The sequence below is a fragment of the Phalaenopsis equestris genome, unplaced genomic scaffold, assembly GCF_001263595.1.
Source record: "Phalaenopsis equestris unplaced genomic scaffold, ASM126359v1 Scaffold000552, whole genome shotgun sequence".
NCBI classification, from domain to species: domain Eukaryota; kingdom Viridiplantae; phylum Streptophyta; class Magnoliopsida; order Asparagales; family Orchidaceae; genus Phalaenopsis; species Phalaenopsis equestris.
Genome location: NW_018164992.1, coordinates 1,821,449 through 1,835,215, shown reverse-complemented (window position 1 = coordinate 1,835,215; position 13,767 = coordinate 1,821,449). Strand labels below are relative to the sequence as shown.

Here is a 13,767-nt window from a genome sequence, read left to right as displayed (position 1 = left end):
TTCCGATCTATGTCATTATATATATATATATATATATACATAATGTCATAAGATTTATGTATACACAAATACAAGTATACATAAATTTTCACTTAATTAGAATCAAGCCCGTCTTTCGAAATTGTTGGATCGAGTTCACTTGCTGATCCGATTGTATTCGTTCTCCTTAGAATGATAGACTAGCCCATAGCAGTTGAGTGTGGCTATCAATGGAAACCATTATCATGTAATATTTCATTCTTAAAGACACCTTCCGACACTTGGGACTCGATCTTTTCTGCCAGACTCCAGAGATGGGCGCCCCTAAGAATGCAATTACAATTAAATAATTCCAAATTTGATTTTTAAACTTAGAACACAAGTAAGAGGGAGAAAGGTTTGAAAAATAACTATAGAAGTTTTTGAGGATAAAATCGAATCCAATTGGCCAATTACTTGTTAGGTTTACAAGCATGGGCATGTATGTCACCTCCATCATCACTCCCCACAACTTTCGAAGCAAGCTCATCCACGTGCCAAACATCCAAAGCTTACACGTGTCAGACATGTCCTATGCGTTTGACACTTGTCTAATCTCAAACCTAATAACCTATCCTTAGTTACTTTCTTAATTAAAATTTTATATAATTAATTAGAGTTATGAATGGGAAAAAAATAATTAATTACAAAGCTTGGAAGCAAAGCAGTTTCCTGAAAAAATGGATGGATCTTTCACTAAACCATATCATAGTCAACAAAACATGTGATGTAATTACTATAAATGGTTTGGATTAGTTAATATTTATTACTTGAGGGTGTGTAATTGTATATTACTTTGCCTAACTATCTTGGGATTATTAATTAGGATATTTTGTCTAAGAATATGTAACTTTGATCATGTCAAATAAGTAACAAATTATAAAGCGATTTAACCATTTAATATTTTTATATTATCAGTTTTAAATAAGACAAAATATTAAAATTAACTATTCAAATAGAGAAATCTCAAATTTCAGAGGGGTGAATTGTCTGCCGCGAACATAACCCGAACATGCAAAATTGATGAAAATTTTATCGAGTTTTTCCCAAACTTGATGAAAATAATTTCAAATATTAGGCTACAGTTAGATATTAATGTATGATTTTATTTGCTTTAGGGGTCTGTCATGTAGAAGACATATTGTAAGTTTGTTGTGAAGCAAACAATTTTTGTTTAAACATTGCAGGGGTATTATATATAAATATTTATTTTAATTAATAAAAAATAAGTGTTGTAAATCATTTAGTGATTTTCAATTTATTTCTGTTTATATTTTCTTTTCATTTTTGAAGGAAAAGGAGACATTTTTGGCAAACTTCAGAGAACAGAAGACCAAATTTCCTAAGATTAATGTCATCAATATATAATATCAGAAAGATATATTTACTATCATAAACAACATTCATCTCAAAATCATTCAAAATGAAAACTTGATGGAACTTGTTTAAGAACTGACAAAAAGCTTGTTTTACATCACTAATGAAATGTTTTGACTAGTAAAGCATTGACTTTAGATCTCCACATAAAATTTTTATTACTTATACCATATAATTTATTTCATCAATGTCTCCAATTTGATATTTCTATTTCGACATTCCATTTAATGCAACTCAAGATTAAAATGAGCCACCAGTGTCATTATAATTCTGAAGGAACTTCTAAGGATTCTTCAGAGAAAATCTCTATACATTCAGTTTGTTGACTCAGTGTAAAGATTTTAGCAGTTAGATATGACTTACATCACTTGACATTGCCCTTTAAATTCTTTTTGGTTTTCAATATCAATTTATAACTTATGGGGACAACACTAAGGCATTTCAAACATCATTATTTTTTTATAGACTTTATCATGTTCTTCGTGGTAACAATATTCATTCAAAAGAGTTTGAATTTCACAAGACTTCATGAGGTTGATCATACCATCTGCAGTCAATCACAATACATGAAAAAATGCTAAAACTGACATAATAATTGACGACCTAAATAGACGTTGGAAAAAAGGCTTGATTTTTTGATTTTCTGACAGCATAGAGACGTTTTATGAGATGGGTTATTTGTGACAATATAATTATAAATCATGCAGTCGCTTAAGAACATAAATAATTTTTTTTTTCTGACGATTTTTATTATTACCGACGCATTAGACCGTCGGTTAAAAACAATTATTAACTGACAGTCATATTGCGTCAATTATTTTTCGAACCCGTCATTTGACTGGTGTTTTTGTTCCTCTCTTTTTATTCTTAAATCATTATAAATCATGCAGTCGCTTAAGAATATAAATAATTTTTTTTTCTGACTGTTTTTATTATTACCGACGCATTAGACCGTCGGTTAAAAACAATTATTAACTGACAGTCATATTGCGTCAATTATTTTTCGAACCCGTCATTTGACTGGTGTTTTTGTTCCTCTCTTTTTATTCTTAAATGAGTCACCTGTTTGTCTATCATATTATGCTTTACTTTTCCGGATCATGTGAATTATTAGGAGAAGAGATGAATGAGAAAAGATGGACATAAGAAAAATATGACAAACAAGAGAAAAAAATATGAAGAGCCTACATGCGATAAACCTCGCAATGATATATCAAGTATGTCTGGCCAAAAAATATTGGGCGGAAGCACCGTGGATCAATATCCGCAAAAAAATACATATGTATGATACACCAACAATAAATTTTCATCATCCGACACAAATTTAGAGGCATGACATGAATCTCAAGGCAACCTTTTGAGCAAAAAACATTCAAACTTTAATTAAAAGCCACCCAAAGCTCTGATTTCAGCAAACTTATAGTCAAACTGAGTGACTCGATAAGACAGTTCTAATTATATCAAAGTTAGTCCAATCCGAGTTAAATCAAGCCCAGATCAAGTGATTAAATCATTTTAGAAGATTTTCAGTTTGGAAGATTTTATCAAACGAATGTCGAATTCAACGAGTTCATACTCGAATCGAGCGTCTCGACAAGGCGAATCCAACGAGCTCCGAGCGTCTCGCGAATCGAGCGTCTCGACAAGGCGAATCCAACGAGCTCAAAATTACTCAATTCTGACATCGTTAAGACACTAAAATGTCCATCAAACACTATCCAATTGAGGGAAGCTCTCTGGACTGTCCGATCAAAATGGTTCATATTCCTGCATTAATTGCACCCAAAACACTATAAATAGAGCCCCACCCCTCACATGAGGGGGGAGGCTTGAGAAAGAATTTGAAGATTTGAGAAGGAGATCAACTCCAACATCATCCCTCTCATCGTCTACCTCCGTCGACCACCACCGACCGTCGGCGATATACCCTGACCTCTATCGTCCGTCGTCGGCCACCGTCAACCACCGTCGATCACCACTGACCTCCGTCAACCATCGTCGACCGTCATCGATTGTCGTTGACCACCGCTGACCTTCGTCGACCACCACCGACCGTCATCGATTGTCACACACTACTGTCGATCACCGCCGACCACCGCTACCGTCATCGATTGTCACACCCTACTGTCGATCCCCGCCGACCACCGCTAACCTTCGTCGACCACCACCGACCGTCATCGATTGTCATACACTACTGTCGATCACCGCCGACCACCGTCGACCAACGCTGACTGAACGTCATTAGTCGACTTTGTAACTTGGAAAACTAATAATATTTTTCCGTTTGTGGGACAAGGGGTTTCTGTAATCATCAACTTATAGTGAATTTTTGCAACTCGGCCAGACCCCGTGATTTTTTCCCTTTACGGGTTTTCCACTTAAAAATTTCTGGTGTCATCATAGATTGTTTTCCTTTTTATCTGAGTGTGTGTTGAATCCTCATGCAACGCTAAGACAATAATTCATTACTCTACAACAGAGAATTTTCCAACAAGCATCGATGTAGGCTGCCTCAATCAGAGATTCGGGTTTGTTTACTTGTTCTGGGGTCTAGAGTGTTCCCAAGGGGACGTATCCCACTTGGTTAATTACATTTTATGGATTGCCCAAGAATACTATTGATCCAAAAGAGTTTTTGCTTACATTTAAAGCGACGACTAGCGCATGACTATCAAAAGATGGTTGTTATGCATGGGAATGTTTCGTTGCTTTCAAAGCTTCTACTAAGTCACCGGGCAGAGAGTGAGTCTCTCATGTTCCCCACATGGGTAACAAACTCATCGACAAATAAAGCCTGCAAAATTATCGAATCATCCTGATGGGAAATCTTAATTTGAAAAGTCATGACTGTTATATATTATACTACAAAATTTGATGACAACCACATTTAGCTCTTTGTAGAGTAAAATCGTTAATCCATTGATTGAAATCAGTGTGTTCTTCAGGAAACTATTTGCAGCTCGTTTGAAACTTGACGACGCGCGTTAGTTGGAAGCAAACATTTCAACAATACTTTGCAAGCTCGAGAGAATATTTTTGCTTAGTTTGTTCAACTCAATGGAGCATCTGCCTGTACATTTCCCCACGAGTCATTAATTGAATGTCAAGTACATTACCACTTAATGTATCAATTTGAGAGATAATTACATTGAGACTAGGTAGTTAATCACTCGTTTAAAAAAAGATTGTCAATTTGTGTTAAACTACAGTTGTTTTTTAGATTTTTGAATAAATTGAAGAGAACTGTGAAGAATAAGGCCCGATCAAAAAGATTGATATGTGAAACATATTTACTCCATGAGACAACAACATTATGCTCCTACTTTTTCGCGGAAGAAGAATTCACGAAAGATTCATTAGGTTTGGTGCCACCATCAACTCTTTTTGTTTTCTAGCAGTTAGGTGAAGCATTGATGATGTGCACATCACGTTTCCTTAATGATTAAGAACTTTGAACAACGATACTTTATGTTCTTCTCAATTACAATGAAGTTTAACATTTTATTGACTAAGATATTTTTTATTATAATTGTTCACTCATTTATCTAAAAAATGTAATGATGAGTTATTTCAATGATATTTCATTATTTGAACAATTTATTCATGGATTGGTTGAGATTGAGATGTCGACTCGAGGCAAGGACGTTCTCTCTCCCGCATGGGGAGGGGGGTGGAGCACATCATTATCTTATGAAGAAGAATGTCAAGAGAGGCTGCCCAACTTTGAGACCCGCCCCCGCCCTGCCCCTCACTCCCACCCTCACCCCCACTCCCACCGCTGCCCCGACCACCATTCCCACCCCCACTATTACACCCACCTCGACCCAAATCCCTTCCTCCGCCCCTACCCACTCCCCTATCCCCACCCCTACCTCCACCCCCACAACAGCGAGGTTTGCTTCAGCAGAGGCCCACGCTGGCTTTATTAAGCAGGAGTTAACAGGCAGCAGCAACTGCATTGAGCATGTCAACAACGTAAGTTTTCTTCTTTTTTTTTTTTTTTTATGAAATTGATAGTAATCTTTTTTTTTTGCTTTCATTGAATAAAAATTAAGAATTTCTTATTTTCGGGTTCTACCCCACTATTCATGTCATTTGAGATATCATTCGGAGCAAGTATTAATTAGCGCACTTGTCGTGAAGGACATCCCGATAGCTATTCAAGATTTTGGTTTCAGGAGTTCGCAGTATGTATCGTTCACAAATATCATAATTTTTATGATTAAGTTGTGTATTTGAACATACATTTTTTGTATGAACAGTAATGCATTTAATGCATTTTATTTATTTTGTTACTTGATTGGATAAGTTATCCTTTGAATGCTATTTTAGTTCGTTAAAAGATTGAAATTATAAATCAAATGTTATGATAACAAGTGTGGTAATATATAGTGATGGTGTCATTTTTTTTTTTTTTTTTTTCCGTTGATGGTGTAGGTTTCTGACATCCTACCGGGTGTTTGGCGATCACTTTTAGCAAATTAGTTGTCATAACTGGTCGATGGCTAGCCGATGGACTTAATCACTAATGCATAAGCGACACCGAACCGACGGCTTAATCGTGTCATAAGAAATTGATGACCACGACATTTTTCTGATACTTTTTTGTCGATTGTCAAAATCTTACATCAGTGACACATAACTGACGGAACGCGTGTGCCAAAAAAGTGGCGGGCAAGACACTCTTCCGACTTCGTCAGTTATATGAACTAATGAAAACCGGCGATTTAAAATTTCAAAAAAAAAAAAAAAAATTACGACATAAAATTGTCGGTTATGTGTCGGAATGTTTATGTCGTCTGAATATCAGTCAGTTTTAAAATTACCAACAAGAGTTTTTGTTACGAGTTTAAAACAATCGATAAGTCATCAGAAAAATACAAAGTGACAGTATTTCTCTATATAACCAACGACATGTGGCCGTCAGAAAGGAGCACTATTCCTGTAGTGTCAAATGCCATTCATTTGTTCCTCAAAAACATATATGTGTTTTCTTTAGTAAATCTCTATAATGGCAACTCTTGAGATGTCAATCCTTAAGGTTGTTGAGTTTATTCTATAAGTGGTGCATGAGGAATAATCTCATCATTGTCATGTTTTAGAACATTACCAAGAGTAAAGGCATGAAAGTATTATCTAATAGCTTTAAAAATATGATCACTATAAATAAAATAATCTTTTTTCAAAGATAATATTATTTATGTCTTCTCCTCTCGAATTAATTTTGAATTTTCCATTAAAAAAAAAAAGCAATAAACCTTATATGAGTCTACATTTCTTTCATGTGACTTGTGAGGCCTTGCTTTCATTAGACAAACCCAAATATGTGGGTTCCTAATATTCAACTTTTTAACACGTATGAAACACGTACAGAGTTTATGCAAATTCTAGTTAAGGGGCATCATTAAAGAGAGATTAGGCTAATTTCATTATTATAGAAAGTTGTGTTAAATAAGTAGAACATGAATGATGGAATGAATTGGTGATATCAAGTAGATCTTGGTGAGATTAGTGATGACAAAGCTTTAAATGGGTTATAGCTTAAATTAATTAGTTCTAGCATGCCCATGAGCTTATGATAAGTGAATTTCATTATGTGACAATGATGTTATTTATTTGGTGAATTTTTATAAGAATTGAAGGCTTTATGCTTGTTTTTTTTTTCCTTTTCATCTTTTAAAGACGATCCTCTGAACTTAGAGACCCTAGTAGCTTTCATTAGATAGATTACGATGCTTTTATTTGAAATTCTTCTTCTCGTATCGATGAGTATTAGAATGCATCACTTATATCAACCATTGATTCAAGTCAATTTGGATTTTAGGATGTTTTCACATATGGTGTCAAAATGTTATGTGCTATAATATAAATGGTGGTAGAGAAATGTTAAAGTCGTACGTATACAAGAAAAATAAATTTTTGTAAGATGTTTTATGTTTTCTGTGTAGAAAGCTTAGAAAGGGAAAATTTTGTTGGGTTTGGTTGAAAAAAATGATCCAATATGTTGGTTGAAATTTTATAAATAAACCCCTCGCCTCACTTAGAGAGTATACATAAAGTGTAGGACGTTTCTGTGATCTTTTCATTAACGCGGGTCAATGAATATTGTTGAAGTATTAAAGGGTGATGATTATGACTAGTCGATGTTGGTTCGATGACGGCGCTTAAATGATGATGTGCGGGTGATAATGATTTGACAAAGTAGATTAGATGATGATAATCCTGCGGTATAATTAAAAAATGATGTTGCAAGTGTGATAATAATTTGGAAAAGACTTTTAGACGTTGGTTGTGATTGTTGGTTTTGAAGTTCAGACAAATCTCTAAATGTTTTTAGATCTTAAAAACTCTCTTCTGCTTATTCAATTCTCTCACATGTGAAGAAGTAGAGACTGTTTATAAAATTTTACATCGAATGACTCATATTGATTCAAGTGATCATGAATAATTATTTCGTTATTTTAGTGCAATTACGATAATAGAATTCATTGTTCTTTTACTCGTTAGATTTCTCTTATTATACGATTTATTTTGACTAAACCACATGAAAATTGAAGATTGTTTAGGCTTTTAGTTAATACCATGAATCCATTAACCACAATTCAAGTGCTTGATTGGGTTCATTTGGGCTCATATCAAACCATTTTTAGTTTAGTCGGATTCATCTAGGTATTAAATTCAACTAAATGGATTGAAATTAGAGTTCATATAATGTTGGACTAAATTTTGAATGCCTTGAACTCAAAAATATATGTAAACAATATACTTAATTAGCTTAATTTCTTTGCTCTCAATCAATTTGAGACAAATACATCACACTAAAATTTAAAGGGAAATTTGCACAAATACCACACAATCTATTTCTATTTACATATCTAACTCCTAAATTTTCATATATAAACTTATAATACCTTGGCGTCATAAACCTATCCATAAAAAGGTGTATTTCGCTTGATATGTAAGTAAATAAGAATGTTTGGATGTTAGGAGTGTAAACTCATAAAAATTATATGGAATCATATTTCCAATTGACATAAATAATTTGAATGCAAATCAACCAATAATTTTTATGTATTTACATATCTACACTTTATAGTTTGATAGTCTTGGATCTGTACATGAAAATGTGTATTTCACTTTTAAGAAGTTAGTAAAACAAATATTTTTGATGTGATTTTATAATTACAAACATCATATAAAAAGTAACATTCGTTGTCACATTTTAATAGCCAAATTCATATTTTCATTCATAATTAAAGTGTTATATGTGTAAATATATAGGTAAATCCATAAAAATGGGGTGCTATGTATGTATTTTCTCTAGACATTAATGTATTATATAAATAAATATAAACAAATTATATATCAAATACTAAAATACTTACAAATTAAATGCAATGCTTTGTAAATCCCCTACAAATGCTAATCTCTGCTTCTCGGCCATTACTCTGCATGCTCTGTTTAGTGTAAAAAAGGGTTCCGCAACAGCATAAGCCCTAATTTCTCTCATTCCCCCTTTCTGCTTCGTCTGTGGAGGCTTATCATTGGTCGATTTCGCTCCTCCTCTTCAGCCGCCTCAACAATTTCCAATCTTTTTTCCAGGTAATCGATATAACTGAGCTCAATGCTTGCGGAATCTCTCTATCTAACGGATTTCTTTCTCCAATGCGTCGATTTCTTGAAGTTAGCTTCGCAGCTCCGCCATTAGAGCGCAGGAATGGGAAGGAGGTTTTTAGGGTTTTAGAGGTTTCTACGATAAGACAATGGCTGAGAAAACGCAAGCTTTTAGGGTTTTAGAGGTTTCTTCTTCTTTGTATTTATTAAATGAACCATGCTATTGTGCGCGACTGTTGCAATCTTTTTCCTTTTTATGATTCAGAACAAAAAAAAAAAATTGTAAAATATTTGACATGAGACTTTGAATTAGCATCACTAACACTGTTTTTCCTTAAAAAAAAATTAATCTTTGTTTATGAAGATATGAAAAAGATTAGTTCTTGAAGCAGCAATTCTTTCACTTAATTGTTTATGGCAAATGAATTGTAAAGATAAATAAACAAAAATCAGAGGATGTTTTTTTCAGCATTATATAAATGTTAATGTTATTTTGGGGTTTTATGAGTATTGTCTTGCAAATATGGTTTTTTAGTTCAATGCTACTCAAATGGGACTTAGTAAATCTTGATTGGATTAAAATTTTAAAGGGAAATTTACTTACATAGCACACGATTCTAATGTTTTTACATATCTTACACCTAAACATTCATATTTACATATGTAGCACTTTTTTGCTTTTAAACCTATGCATGAAAATGTTCATGTTACTTTTATAAATGACACAAGTGTTATTCTTTTATGTGATATTAAATATTTGAGTGCAATGTGGGTAGATATAAAAGTTTAGGTGTGAGACATGTAAATACATTAGAAATGTGTCCAATGTATGTAAACCTGAAAACTATGTTGCACTTTGATTAATTATTTGGCAATTTGTTTTAGAATTTAAGATTTTTTAGATGGAGAAACACTTAAATTCAATCATTCCCATGAATCTATGGATTTAACAAATCTACCCTTTGTTTCAATAACATATATAAGATTTTTAGTTCAATGCTACCCTTTATTTCAATAACATAATATTACATAACTAATGTCAAAGGTTATGCTTTCGCACAATGCGGTTTCAAACAATTCTAAGTGTCTTTAATTTTTCTTTGTTATTATGATGCAGCATAAACACACATTATATGTCATGTATATGATCATATTGCACTTTATATGTTCCTCTTGAACTCCTTTGAAGGAATTTTTCACTAATTTAGTGGCATGGCAGTGCAGTAATCAGCATTATGGCCGAAGAACTCGTTCCGGTTATGTGTTATCACGGTGGACGAATTGTAATGCACGGTCGTACGCCGGAGTATAACGGAGGTTCTATGGAGGGTGTTCCTATGAGCAAATCAACTATATACTCTGATTTGTTGAAGAAGGTGAACGAATTAACTGCGACAGATCCAAAACAATTCAAGTTGATCATGAAGTGCAGGTTTCCTACGAGCGGATCAGATTATGTAGCTTTGGAGGTAAAAGACGAAGTAACGACGAAAATGATGTTTGGTTTGTATCCTCGAGTTTATAGCTTGGAACTATTTGTGGAGCGCTGTAGAATTAGCGAGAGTGTTGAACTCGAAGAAAGCATGGTAAGAGAACCAATGGAAATGGGAGCAGAAGGCGGTGATTCACTTAGTTCTTCACAACATGGGACGAATAAGGACACTCTGACTAGCAACTCAAACCATTTACATGAAAATGTTTTTCATCCGAGGTATTATAGTCCATAACATTTTGATAAATTAATTATGAGGATATTTCACTTGTATCAACTTAGCAAGATGATGTTGGTTATTATTAACTGCCTTTACAATAAATTTTAAGCGTTCGCCTCAAAATGTGTTTAATCTTTTATTGGGAAATTTTCGTAACTAGCTTACAGTTCTTATGTATTTTCTTGTCGCACACCGAAACTTTCATATTTACATACATAGCACTTTGGTGCTATAAGTCTATGCATGAAAATGTGTATTTCACTTTTTTAAGTGGTTTTAGTGCTATTTTTGATGTGATATTAAACATTTGAGTGTTATGTGTGTAAATATGAAAGTTGAGGTGTGAGATATGTCAATACATTAGAATTGTGTGCTATGTATGCAAATGCCCTTTTTTATCTTACTTTTTATGTTTTATTTTAGTGGGGTTTAAGTACATGCCTCACAATTCCTATGTATTTACATATCTAACAACTAAATTTTAATATTTACTTATATAACCCCTTAGTGTCATAATCACTTCAAAATATAGCATGTAAAGGATGTATTTTACTTTGGAAAAGTTTAACTTCGTGGTATTTTTCATGTAATGTTAAAGATTTGTGTATTATATACGTAAATATAAAAAATAATTGTGAGGTTTGTGAATCCCCCTTTATTTTATAACTGCTAAATTTAACTTGAGAATACCTCTATCAGTGATAACCTTAGAAGGACCATTCGAAACAAAGCTAGATGCTTAACCAAGATGGGAGGAAGAGACCCCAATTGTACTTCAAAAGTTCCATTCGCTGAATCGAATCAAAGGGATGGAAATCTTACAAATGAGCCCATTGAGTAAGAATTTTAATTTCCTTTTAGCATAATATATGTCTAACTGCAGTCGAAAACTTAAATTGTGCAAAATATGTCTTCTTTATTGTTTTGTGATTTTGTTGATGTCTAGAGTTGAGAATATGGAGGTAGATTCTAAAGGCAATGCGCCAAATTGGAAGAACCTTTATGAAGAAGATGAAGATGAAGATGATGATGATTTGGTTAGTGATTCGATCATCCGAAACACATGTCGAGGCTTCGAGGATGATCCCGTATCCAGTGATGGTTTGCTCCACATTGGCAAAGTGTTCGAAGATAAGGAGGCCTTGAAGCAATCACTACAAGAGTACTCCATTAGAAGACATGTCGAATACCAAGTTCTTCGATCCACGAAAAAAATCTTCAATGTTAGTTGCACCCAAAAAGGATGTCCATGGCAACTCAGAGCAAGACTTGCAAAGCATCTTCAAAGATTCAAAATCAAGTTCTACGGAGGTGATCATACATGTAGTGTCTCCACATCAACTGGCGATCACAAGCAATGCGATACGAAATTTATTTCAACATGTATAACGCCGTTGGTGAAGCGAAAATCAAATGTAAATCCAGCTGAGGTAATCGCATGGATGGCAAACGAGTATAACATAAAGATAAGTTATTCAAAGGCGTGGCTTGGATTGAGTAAAGCTTTGAAGAAGATTCATGGCTCGTGGGATGATTCATACGCCATGCTCCCAGAGTATTTGAATGTCGTGCAAGAGGCGAATCCCGGAACTTTTATGCAACTATTAACAAATGAAAAAGGCGAGGTTAGGGAGTTTCACCGTCTCTTCTGGTCATTTAACGCGTGCATAGAAGGTTTTCGTAACTTACGACCAATGATTGCCGTCGACAGTGCAGAGCTACACGGTAAATATGCTGGAAATTTTTTGGTGGCCACCGGTGTCGACGGAAACGACAGTCTTTTCCCTCTCGCATTCGCCATCACTGAGTCGGAAACCGAGTCAACATGGACGTGGTTCTTGGGATGTATTCGACAATGCCTAACTAATAGGGTTGATGTTACAATCATTTCTGATAGAGGGAGAGGGCTGATGGAGGCTGTAAAGGCAGTATACCCTTCCGGTTTAGCTTCCCATAGATACTGCATGAAGCAGCTCTCATGCAGCCTCAGAAAGGAATTCAAAGATGAGACACTGGTGAATCTCTTTTGGGAGGCGGCGAAGAAGACCGAAGCATGTGAATTTGACGAGACGATGAAGATATTGGGGGAACGAAATCCCGGTGCGAGAGCATGGCTCGAGAAAATCGGCGTCGAGAAGTGGTCATTCGCACATGACGGCGGAAAACGCTTTGGCATCATGACGACCAACATCGTCGAAACATGTGACAGTCTTCTCAAAGGAGCTCGTGGGCTTCCTATAAGGTCACTCGTCGCAAAAACCCTGTCACGATTAGGCAAGTTATTTGACAAACGACGCGAAGAAGGAGGACGAATGTTGGGCATCATGACATCCAACATTGAATCACAGCTGAGCGAAATTGTGAACTTGGCTGTGCAACATATGGTGGAGCCATATTCGACATCAGTCTTCAAGGTTTATCGAGTGAATCATCGACCACATAATGTAAACATGGATACGTACACATGCACGTGCAACCGATTCGTGATATCGGGCATTCCGTGCGCCCACATCACCGCCGTCTGTATGAGCATGCAAATTTCATATTATAATCTTTGCGCGAAATACTTCACCTCCGATGTCTACAGGCAGACATATGACATGAAGCTGCATCCAGTGGAAGAGGAGAATGCTAGTCGTTCGCAGGAAGGAAAGATTGTTACGCCGCCGGCAGTGGCGAGGAAACGGGGGCGGCCACCTTCGGTGCGGATAAACAAAGGGATGCCGGCGGCTGTGTACAGATGCAGCAAGTGTAAGCAGGACGGGCATAATTTTAGAACTTGCAAGACTGAGCAGCTCATCCATGGAGGTCAGATTGAACACAGTAGTTGTTACCAAGGTGATGATGCTGATGAGCAGATTACTGATTCAAGAGAGAAACTTTGAAAAATGTTATCGTGTGGCTGTTTTGAATGTGGAAGGACGAGTTTATGTTAGTTCTTTCTGATTCTAATGAAGATTTGGATTGTTATGTATTAATCCTAATTGCTGCAATTAGAGTATTTTATTAATATCTTCTGATTTTTAATTTTTCAAAATGACAATAT

The 13,767-nt window shown here is 35.1% G+C and overlaps 1 protein-coding gene across 3 annotated transcripts; it reads left to right on the top strand.

Annotated features, from left to right (window-relative positions):
• The first annotated feature begins 8,835 nt into the window (after positions 1-8,835).
• Positions 8,836-13,767, top strand: LOC110029241. 3 transcript variants are annotated; one of them, XM_020731438.1, is made up of 4 exons: positions 8,836-8,997; positions 10,234-10,720; positions 11,421-11,558; positions 11,668-13,767. In XM_020731438.1, exons 2-4 carry the CDS (start codon positions 10,245-10,247, stop codon positions 13,604-13,606), a joined length of 2,553 nt encoding a protein of 850 aa, XP_020587097.1. In that variant the 5' UTR covers positions 8,836-8,997; positions 10,234-10,244; the 3' UTR covers positions 13,607-13,767. The 3 variants fall into 3 exon arrangements, with proteins under 3 accessions (XP_020587097.1, XP_020587098.1, XP_020587099.1); XM_020731439.1 differs by having other exon boundaries at positions 10,229-10,720; XM_020731440.1 differs by lacking the exon at positions 8,836-8,997 and adding an exon at positions 9,069-9,194.